Genomic DNA, 10,662 nt, shown 5'->3' on the forward strand with positions numbered 1-10,662 from the left:
TAACAGCCCACTAGATTATGTATCCTGGTATATTGGATGATGTTATGTTGCTTATATGATAGACTGGTAGATCTGTATATTTACATGTGTTTACTGGATATGTAATAGATTGGTAGATGTGTATGATTACCCGTGTTTACAGGATCTGTGATAGATTGGTAGATTTGTATGATTACATGTATTTGATTTCTATTGAGTGTTATTGTATATGTCGACATGTTATTGTTATTGTTGGGTTGAGGCAGTCCTGCTTTGTCTTGAAGGTCATGATACCCGGGGCGGTCCGGATAGACTGTAGACCCTGTGAGGCGGTCCAGTAAAGCCGAAGACCCGAAGAGCACTCCAGATAGGTTGTAGGCCCGATGAGGCAGTCCAATCAGGCTAAAGGCTCGGGGAGCGGTCCAGATAGGTTGTAGGCCTGCTAGGCGGTCCAGTCAAGTTGAAGACTCATGTATGCATGATGTTATCTGTATGGTTGTGTGTGGTACTTTTGGGGGAACTCACTAAGCTTGGGCTTACAACTTGATTTCATGGTTTCAAGTACATCAGATGATCGGGCAAGGCGAAGGTGTGATTGTGCACATCATCATTGGATATTTTATTGATAGATGATTTTGGGATACTCTAATTAACGATTATGGCTTTTGGAACAATGATTTGAAATATTTATGAATTCATTAAAATGGTTTTAAGAATGAAAATTTTTCCTTGATTTTTGGGATGTTACAAGTTTGTATCAGAGCCCTGGTTTGAGAGAATTGGATGAGCATTCGTGTAAATCCAGACTCAAACTAAGGATCTGTAAAGGTTTTCAAATTGTTTTCAAAATTATTTTCAAAAGTAACCAAGGAAGGATGAGATGTGTACGATCATCCGGAGCAAGAAAGTATACCCCAAGATACCCACACTGTTATTTGTAACATCCTGATTCCCAGGTATGAGATTTATGGCTTAAAAAGATAATTTCCCTTTGGAACTAGTCGAGTTGAAGGCCTCGCTCGACGTATTGGAAGCTTACCATCTCGACAAGTTGTGAAGAAAAAATCGACGAGTTGGTGGTTGATTATGAAACCCTAATTTTTAGGGTGTTGCACCCTATTTAAAGTCCTTATGGCATTTGGATGGCCTCCTTATCCGCCCCCTCTATCTAGAAAACCCTAGTTCGTGCATTCTCTCTCATTTTTGTGTGTGTGAGAGCTTGAGGAGTGTTTCTTGGTGTTCTCTTGGAAGGAACTTGGAGTTTGAAGAGGCTTGATTGGGAGGAAGGTTGTAGATCCAGAATCTTCTCTATTGTTGCAACCATTTTGAGGTATAAAGTCAATACCTTGATCATTTATTGCTTAGATCTCCTCCTTGGAAGTTTATTGTCATTTTTTGTTCATTTTGGAGTCATTCGTGGGTTTGGTCATTTCTTGAAGTTGCCACTTCATATCTGGACATTTTGTGGCCTCCTTGGGCTTAAAGTTTCAAGCTTTATATAGATCTAGGCCTCCTTCATGTTCTAAGTCATTGGTTAAGCCATATTTGAGTGTTTTAGCCTCTTGGTGTCATGCATGGACGTAAAGTTAGCAACTTTACGTGGTTTTCCAGCTCTTGGGTACCAGATCTACATTCTACAGCGTTAGAAGGGATGAAAAAGGACTGGATGGAATTCTATCTCTATTTCTATCTAAATAAACACCAATTAAGAAACAAACCTTGTTTATATTGTTAGAACTTCATATGAACATATCAGGAAAGCTTAATCAAGATTATCCTAACCAATTATACCTGTTATGATTCAAAATCAAGTATCAACACACATACAAATTTAAAATAAAATGGAGGAACTAACTCACCTCAAAATTCTTAAATTATTTAACAAGCATCAAATGTTCTTACATTCTTGGACTGAATGAGGATAGCATCAAATGGGCTATTGGCTTCCATTCTTCCAAAGACAGTAGCATCGGGTGTCTTGCAGATACAGGGGAGACATATGGGTTGAATTTAGGCACACTGGGAGTCGTCGAAATGAAGAAGAATCAAAAGAAACCTCAACAAAATCCTTCATTAATTAGGGTTCAATGTGTTGTTCGAAGGTTGGATTTTTTGTGGTTCAATCGCGGCAAGACGAAAATTTGAGAAAGGCTCCAGTTCTATTCCATGCCCTAATCGACGATCTCTACCTCGATTTGGCATTCGGGAGACAATAGAAGAAGAATTACAGTGAAAATGTGAAAGCAAAGACATAAATTCGAGGAACGGGTCTAACAGAAGAAAAACACAAACCAGGAAGAAAATTGGAGATGTTTGAAGATGGATTTAGGATTTAATCAGAAGCAAAGAGAAGCGGTGGGAAGCACAATCGAGGAAGACACGGCTTGAAACCATCTGTTATCTCAATACCAGCACTCAGTGGCAGAGCCAGGTTCAAAGTAAAGGGGTATCCCAAACCGGGTTCGATTTATGGGTTTTCCAAACTCGGTTTCGGGTTTAAACCCAAACTCATTCAAAAGTTTAACTTGTTGAGAGTTAAGAAGTTTGTGTTGCTTATATAAGAGATGTATATGAGCTATGTTTCATGTTATGACCGATGTGGAACAATTTTAAAATTTTAAAAACAAGTTGAAAATTTGATAAACAAAATAAAATAGACCAATGTAACAGCCAAGATTAGAAATAGAGACCTCAAACTTAAAAGTTCAACACTTAACCACTTGGACAACTCAATACTTGTGCTTGATTTTCACAACATCATAGTATAATAGGTATAATATGTATAAAGCTATATAAAAGGAGCTGCAAAAATAAATGTTTGCAAGAAGATTTGAACTTGCAACCTCAAGAAACATCCATTAACGCCTTAACCATCTGAACCAATTTCATCTTGTGTTATTATCTCGCTAAACATATTAATATTATGCATATTTACACTACATAAAACGAAATATTTCTAAAAAAGTTATACTACCGAATTTTTTTTGAGGGGTATCCCGGGATCTATTGTGTATCCGCCGGTGCCAGCACTGTTGGTGAAGTGGTGAAGCAGAGGTGGTGGCAGGCTGTGATGCAGATGAGAGGATGATAGGAGAACATGAATCACCAGCCGATGACTAAGCATATTTAGCCCTCAAGCCAACAGTAAAAACAAAAGTGAGCCGGTTAAAAAAAAAAAAAAGGAGAAGCCGATCAGAAGCCAAAAAAGTTAACGGCTCAACTGTTCGCAAGCATGTTGAGAATTTATTGTATGATAAATTAAATAAACATAATTTTTTCGATTAACCAATCAGGGTACGATTGTACGAACATTGTGTGGATGATTTGGCGCGGTCGGGAAATCCAAAATGATAATCATCTTACACTCAACTTAAAAGAATGATATAAAACAAATAACTGGAAAAGAATTAATATAAATCAAAATCAAAATCCAACTAACATTTATAAATCTAAATATGTTCAACAATTGAATTTTGTATTCTCAAGAGATACCCGTTTCGGAGTAATTTCTCTCTTAGGAAACTTTTTAGGAAATGGGTTAGTAGGCCTCACCCTGTAGTCTGCACATTTTTGAGTTTCTAATATGTTGTAAACCAACAATCACATAATTTTTTTTGTCTTTCGATTCTATTATAATATATAGATTTAATTTTCGTTTGTTTCTGTTTTGAAAAATTTGTTTTCATAAGATAATAAAAATGAAAATAGTTGATAAAATGGGATGCCGGCATGAAGAAATATAAAGAATTTTGCGTAGCTACCAAATTAAACAACACGATTCCGGGGCATATTTCATGGATTCATTTGGATTAACTTATGATTTCAATCAAACACTGAAAAAACTGAAACCATTAATACCTTCAATTAAATATAATAAAATAAAAGATGGACCAATGTTATAAATAAAAACATATATATATATATATATATATATATATATATATATATATATATATATATATATATATATATATATATAATGCAAATAAGAAGAAGAGCGTTCCAGTTTTCATGCGACTTCACTCATACGTTTACGTACTTTTTATCTCTCTCTTCTCTTCTCTATTCAAGTCAAATCCCTCTCACTCCACGGCGACGACTTCTTCATTTCCCCTCAGATGCGCCAAAACTCATCTCCGATCAAATTCATGGCGGCTACCACCATAACAGACCCACTAGTCAAACGGAAAACCAAAGTCTGTTTCTCCATCGCCGCCTATTCCAAAGACCTCATCGCCAATCTCCACCACCATTCCAACGTTCCCATCGACCAAGGTCTCACCCAACAAGAGCTCTCCGCCATTGAAGCCTCCTTCAATTTCGCATTCCCTCCTGACCTTCGCTCCATTCTCCGGGAAGGCCTCCCAGTTGGCCAAGGATTTCCCAACTGGCGATCGTCTTCCGCCCAACAACTCGATATCTTGATTAACCTCCCAATCTTGGGAGTTCTTAAGGAGGTCCACCGCCGAAAATTCTGGGATAACCGATGGGGTAATCGGCCGGAGAAAGATGATGATGCTGTTCAATTGGCTAAACAGTTCTTGGAATATGTCCCGGTTCTTGTTCCGGTTTACCGGAACTGTTATATCCCGACGATCCCTTGTGTGGCGGGAAATCCGATCTTTTACGTGAACGGTTTGGATGTTAGGTTGTGGAGTTACGACGTCGTTGGGTTCTTTCAGCAGACTGAGTTCAAAGGAGGGGTGCTGAGGCCGAGGAGTTTGGGTCATTTTTTAAGTGTACCGTTATGGGCGGCTACGGAGTCCAGAACGATAGAATTTTGGACGGAGTTAACTGATCTCCGCCGTGTTACTCCGGTCAATGGCGGAGAAACGGAAAAGAGGTGGTGGGGAGGGAATGAGTTGCGGCGGTTTTTGGAGGATGTTCGGTTGAAGTTAAGAAACGGAGGGTGGAAAGAGGCGGATGTAGATGAAATGATGATGGTGATGGAAATGAATGGCGGAGATGAGAAATCATCATCATCATCTTCATCGCCGGCGCCGTCTCCGTCGTCGTGGTCATCATCGTCTGATGATGAGAGCGGCGGTGTAAATTACGTTAGGATGTTGTCGGGGATGTTATTGCGTGCGGGGTGGAGCAGGGGTGATGTGATGGAGTCGCTTGGTTGTTTGACTATGGAGGAAGATCGAACGGTTGAGATTGAAAACGAGTGTGGTGGTGGGGATTATTTGTTTGACTTTGAGTACAACAATTACAGTTGTGTTAGAGAGGGTCAAAGCCGGTGTTGAAAAGGCATTACTCATACTATTGCATTTGCTGACAATTTCATTCTATTTAGATGTAGAAATATACTTGTAATAAGTGCATTAACAGTAGTACTATACCATCATCGATTTTTGTTCATTTCTATAAGAGACACTCCTCAGTCCTCAACAACATTTGTGTTTGTTGCTTTCATCTAAATGGTCATATCTTTATAGTCTCTTCGTATAGAAGTTTGTAAGGTGAATAATTTTCAAAAGGATAGAATGTTGTTGAAAACTAGTAAAAAGGTATCAGTGAAGATAAAAGCAACTCAAAATGTGAACAATACTTATCGTGTTTTGGTATGACCACTCACCTACAAATTTACAAAAATGACATCATTGACAAAAAGGGAATGAGTTAAAACGAAACCTTCACCTACAACTATAACACTCCATCTTTTATACATTTTCAATAAATACAAAAAAGACATTATTTGCAATAAAGTCTTTATGCTTTATATAAATTTGATCATTTTAAAAGTTATTTTTGGACTATAAGTCGACTATGGTGGTTACAAATCAAAACATCAACAACAATAGAAAAGCAATCACAAGTTACAACTATTATTTACATGTTAAAAGAAACCATCAAATGATTTCTATGATCTAATGTGCTAAAAGTCTTTGCTAGTGATTTAAATCACTATTATTTCTTTTTGATATCCTGAGTACATGTTACAAAATAAATAATACATAAGAAATAAAGTCTTTTGAGATACAAAAAATTTAATAAGAAAAAATATTATGGTGAAACTAACTTTTTAATAATAATAATAAATTAATTAATTAAATGAATACTAATATAAAAACAAATTAAAATGATAAAATAATATTTTTTGAGGCTTGAACGAGACCATAACTACAAAAAACAATAACAATAATAATTATATTTTGGACCAATTGGTGCTAATAAAAACATTTTAGCCACTGTCCACAATTTTTGTAATGACAAAAAAGGGACCAAATTTAAGTTTACTGTTTTTTTTTTGACAAACGACCAAACTTGCATTTTCCTCTTCTTTGCCTTTATGATTAATCAATTTTTTTTCGCACGCACCCTGCACGTGCCTTACTTATTCTCTAATCCTTAATGGGCCTAGTGGCTTCGGTAACCCACCATTTATGAAGAGAAGAACTCCACAATTCCCATCGGAAAATTAGTCTGTCTGTCCGAGAAAAAAAATCATAGAGAGAGATGGCGACGGCGATTGTGAGATCTACTCTTCGAACGGCACTTCGAGGTGGCGCTCGCGTGAATCCGGCCTCTACGAGATCATTTTCTGCCGGTGCATCGGTTGAAGAAGAAGCTCGTAAGATTGCTATTCCTCTTTATGATGCAATAACACTTTCTAGTTTCTAAGCTTTTAACTTTTTAATCTTCCATTATTTAAGATTTAGTTTTTGTGATTCCTTGTTTGTCATGTCCAATCGCATAGTATTCCGATCTGAAGGATTTCATCTTGTCCGATTTAGGGTTTTATTTGTCACAATTGTGCATTTTAGGGTTTGAATTTCAGATTAGTCGAAATTTACTTGAATTTCTGTTATCTGATTATCGAAAATGGCGACAAACTATGCTATGTTGGCTTATGGATTTGCTTGTGTATTTACAGGTGAGGCGGCGAAATGGGAGAAAATTACATATGCAGGAATCGCTGCTTGCTCGATTCTTGCATTTGTTAACCTATCCAAGGGTCATCCTCATTTCGAAGAACCACCTGTAAGCTCAAAATTTGGTTATTTCTGTAGCTTTTACATATGCTTAAATAGTTATCCATTGCTCTATGAAACTTGCATCCTTGTAATAGGATGACATTGGTGTTCATCTTTATTAAGATTTGATGTTGTATTATGTGTGTAGGCATATCCATACATGCACATCCGTAACAAGGAGTTTCCATGGGGTAAGTTTTGATGCATGTGAAGTGAAAGTTCATGGCTTTGGTAATTTGGTTGATGTTTACAAATTTTTATTGTTGTATAATTTTCAGGTCCTGATGGGCTCTTTGAAGTTAAGGAACACCATTGATGCCCAAATTGAGGTTGTGAAGGGCATTCAGATTTCAGAATAACAATCTTGATGTTTCTGTTTGATTGGGTTTATTGTTTTTATCATTCAGACTGGATTCTCGTAGAGGTTGGTACTTGTAACTTGTATTTGCCTCATTTCAATGGATTGTTTCTTTTTCTATACTTTGCTTCTCAGAGATTTCTTTTATGGCAAATAAGAGTTCATGATATGGAACTTTGGCTTTGTAAAAATATTAATACTCAAGTTTTGAAGATGTTGAACATAATTTTCATAACTATGTGTTTTAGATATTGGTTTGTAACCGCATATTTTTGCAAAACATGTACAAGTTTATAGCATCCACAATAGCAGATTTTTCAAGAGTGTGTTGGATTAAATAAGCTATTGAGAGTTTAAAAAAATAAATTACACATTGATTGTACATTTAGAAAGCACAAGACATATTTATGAAAATTGAATAGTTTATGAATTCACTTATTAGAGATGTAACCGACCTCTTGATCAAATGTCATCGCCGGTGTATTTTGATAGTGATGGGTTTATAAAATTGTTTTTATCTTATTTTAATTTCAATAAGCGGTATCTTTTGTGAACTTTAGAGCATAGAAAGTACTTTGATTTACGAATAATCATGTAAAATGATCTCACTTGTTTATTAATGTTTTAATTGTTTTTTTATTCAAATAGTTAAATGAGTATCTTGAATGGTTATTATGATTAATAAAGGGCATGTTTAGTATTGGGAAAATTTTAAAATCTCATTAAGCTTCTTGAAACACATTATTATAAGCTAGATGTGACATGTCAAATATATTCTTAATGATATAAGATAAATAAGATGCCGATTGTCTTTTTTTTTTCTTCTGAAAATTGAAGTTTAATTAAACTCATCTTTAACTTTTCATATTGCATCCAAATTCCAAAGTTTCTTGTCTTGTTTTCTTGTGATAGCTGAGACCATAAATTAATGAGCTCGAGAATGTTGTTTTTACAAATGAGTTCATCTAAATTCCTTAAAGGGTTAATGGTTCTAGCCCAGTAGCGAACAAAAGTGCAGTTTCGGAGTAACATTTAGAGTGTGTGTGTGTTAGCTAACTAAAAAAGTTACAAAATTCTCTTTAAATTAATAAATATTAGTTGATTCTCTTTAAAACAATAAAATATCATAATCCAAACAATATTAATTTATAGAGGTTTCACTTTATATGGTTTTTATTTTGGCTGGTAAATAATTATTGAAGGGAACGATAATATATAGGGATAGATCCATATTCAATAACTGGCCAAAAATAGGGCTCCAAATCATCCATATTTCTATAAGAACTTAAAGAATAGAAAATTGAAAATACTTAATTAAAAAAAAAAAAAAAAGTAAAAAACTCACTCTACTCTGCAGCTGTGTTTTCAGTGCTTCTGCTTCCTCCTATTCCACTCTCTGGTAATGTTCCCAAGTCTGTAAGAGCTTCTTTCTCTTCTTCTAGAACACCACCTTCCTCATTTTTCACTTCAGACTCTTCATTATTCTCATTCTCATTCTCATTTGATTCCTGTTCCTTTTGGTTCTCATCTTCCCCATTCGAATTCATTGAATCTTCTGAGTTTCTATTCACTGATACTGCATTCTTGAGGTCAACAGAAGGCATCAAATTTGAATCTTGACTTGTGTTCATATGTTGTATAGTTTCCTCCTTTGACACTGTCAGTGTTGAAAGATCCACACTGGGTCCCACTTCACTTGACACATTCTCAACTTTCATGCTTGAATTCATCTTCTTCTCATCTTCCTTCTCAAGAACAATAACTTTGTTTTGCTCATTGTTCACCTTTTCATTCACTTTTTCTTTGATTTCTTCACCACCATCACTATGTTGTCCTTCTTCTTTGTTCACCTCAGTCTTCTTAATCTTTATCAGGTCATGTTCTCCTTCTGTAGTCTCTTCTTCATTCTCATGATCTTCCTCATGCTTCATGTCTTCATGTTCTTCACGCTCGTGATCATGAACAAGATCTTCAGGTTCAGTTTCATTGCCGATTTCATCCACTTGATGTTCTTCGGGTTCCTTTTTGTCTTGAAAAACAGTTGGTTGCTTCACTTTTGGTTTAAGATCTTTTCTACCCAATCTCATCATGTCCTTGTTAACAACATTGTGTAGCTTGTTTGTGATATTTGATGGGACTGATGGTGTCTTGTCATCTGAATGGTGGACCTGGTAAAGCAGCCATACACTCACACCAAGCAATAATGAGATCTGGAGAACGTGTTTCACTTTTAGCCCTTTGTTACGTCCGTTTCTACGTGGTGACTGCCTGAACATGATTCAATCAATCTCCAAACAGAACCACTCTTAGTTGATGACTTCAATTTGTTGTAAATCTGAAAGAAAACCCATACGAAATTATTGTATAATCATATATCTAAATGAATTTGATAATCAGGTTTGCGTAGCAATAAACCAATTGTCAATCGGATGAAATAGATCTGTGTTAACGAACAGATTTGAAGTCTATATAACATTTATCGAACGGAAATCCACTTTTTCTCAAATTGATTTAAGCCTTAAATAGTTAAATGAATGATTTAAGGCTTCGTTTTGATTTTTTTTTCTTAAAACTTCTCTCTCAATCGACAACTATGAGACCTAATCCTTCCATTGCGATTTAACCAAAATTCAATTCACTACGTGAACCACATCCATCAATTAAACGCAAAACAAATAGATCAAACCGACTGAAGCTGAAATTGGATAACACTAACGCGATTAAACAGGGGTAGAATGTGAGAAATTAGAAGATCCGAACAGCAGAAATGAAAGAAGGGATAAGAAATTACCAGTAATTCATGGAACGCAGGCGAATGGAGATGCAGAATCGGTACCCTTGCCTATCTTTAAATCATAAAACCTACAAAGAAAAAAAAACTTCGCGAATTCGAATTCTTAAAAGGTTTGACGCCTTGTTCACTACATTCAAATCAATATTGAGAACGAAATTGCGTTTTGGAACAAGTAAATTTCACAATCTTCAACAAATTTGCCATCTGAACTGACATGAGAGCTATACCCGATGACACTGACGCCTCTCGCTCCCTAAAATTGGATCCGATTTTCGGTAGTTTGTTTGTGTTTATATATTCCGGAGCAAAATAGTAAATTACAAATTTGATACTTATACTATTAGATGATCTGCAGGTTTAGTCCAAAATAAATTACCTTTTGCATTTTTTAGCTTCTAAATAAAAAAATTGTTTCTAATTTCATCACCTATTCTTTGATAGATCCTTCGTCCGTGTTAAAGTATACATTCACCTCTTTTTGTTTTATGGTACTAATATCTTTAGAAGATAAAGATCATTGGAGCTACTTTTTTTAAACTAAAGTTTTAATT

At 35.5% G+C, this 10,662-nt stretch overlaps 3 protein-coding genes across 3 annotated transcripts; 2 read left to right on the forward strand and 1 right to left on the reverse strand.

Annotated features, from left to right (window-relative positions):
- Window positions 1-3,990: 3,990 nt before the first annotated feature.
- Window positions 3,991-5,396, forward strand: LOC145156827 (uncharacterized). The gene has a single exon (XM_079076062.1). The coding sequence runs from the start codon at window positions 4,098-4,100 to the stop codon at window positions 5,226-5,228; it is 1,131 nt and encodes a 376-aa protein (XP_078932188.1). The 5' UTR covers window positions 3,991-4,097; the 3' UTR covers window positions 5,229-5,396.
- Window positions 5,397-6,357: 961 nt separating this feature from the next.
- LOC145160259 (cytochrome c oxidase subunit 6a, mitochondrial-like) lies at window positions 6,358-7,439 on the forward strand. Its single transcript, XM_079079381.1, has 4 exons — window positions 6,358-6,556; window positions 6,860-6,966; window positions 7,108-7,150; window positions 7,238-7,439. The coding sequence occupies exons 1-4, from the start codon at window positions 6,442-6,444 to the stop codon at window positions 7,273-7,275; spliced, it is 303 nt and encodes a 100-aa protein (XP_078935507.1). The 5' UTR covers window positions 6,358-6,441; the 3' UTR covers window positions 7,276-7,439.
- Window positions 7,440-8,531: 1,092 nt separating this feature from the next.
- On the reverse strand, window positions 8,532-10,375 carry LOC145160258 (uncharacterized). The gene is made up of 2 exons (XM_079079380.1): window positions 10,109-10,375; window positions 8,532-9,652 (listed from the first exon to the last, which is right to left on the reverse strand). The coding sequence occupies exon 2, from the start codon at window positions 9,591-9,593 to the stop codon at window positions 8,664-8,666; it is 930 nt and encodes a 309-aa protein (XP_078935506.1). The 5' UTR covers window positions 9,594-9,652; window positions 10,109-10,375; the 3' UTR covers window positions 8,532-8,663.
- Window positions 10,376-10,662: the final 287 nt, after the last annotated feature.

The sequence above is a fragment of the Lactuca virosa genome, chromosome 2 (genome assembly GCF_052849685.1).
Source record: "Lactuca virosa cultivar CGN04683 chromosome 2, Lactuca_virosa_CGN04683_v6, whole genome shotgun sequence".
Lineage (NCBI taxonomy): Eukaryota > Viridiplantae > Streptophyta > Magnoliopsida > Asterales > Asteraceae > Lactuca > Lactuca virosa.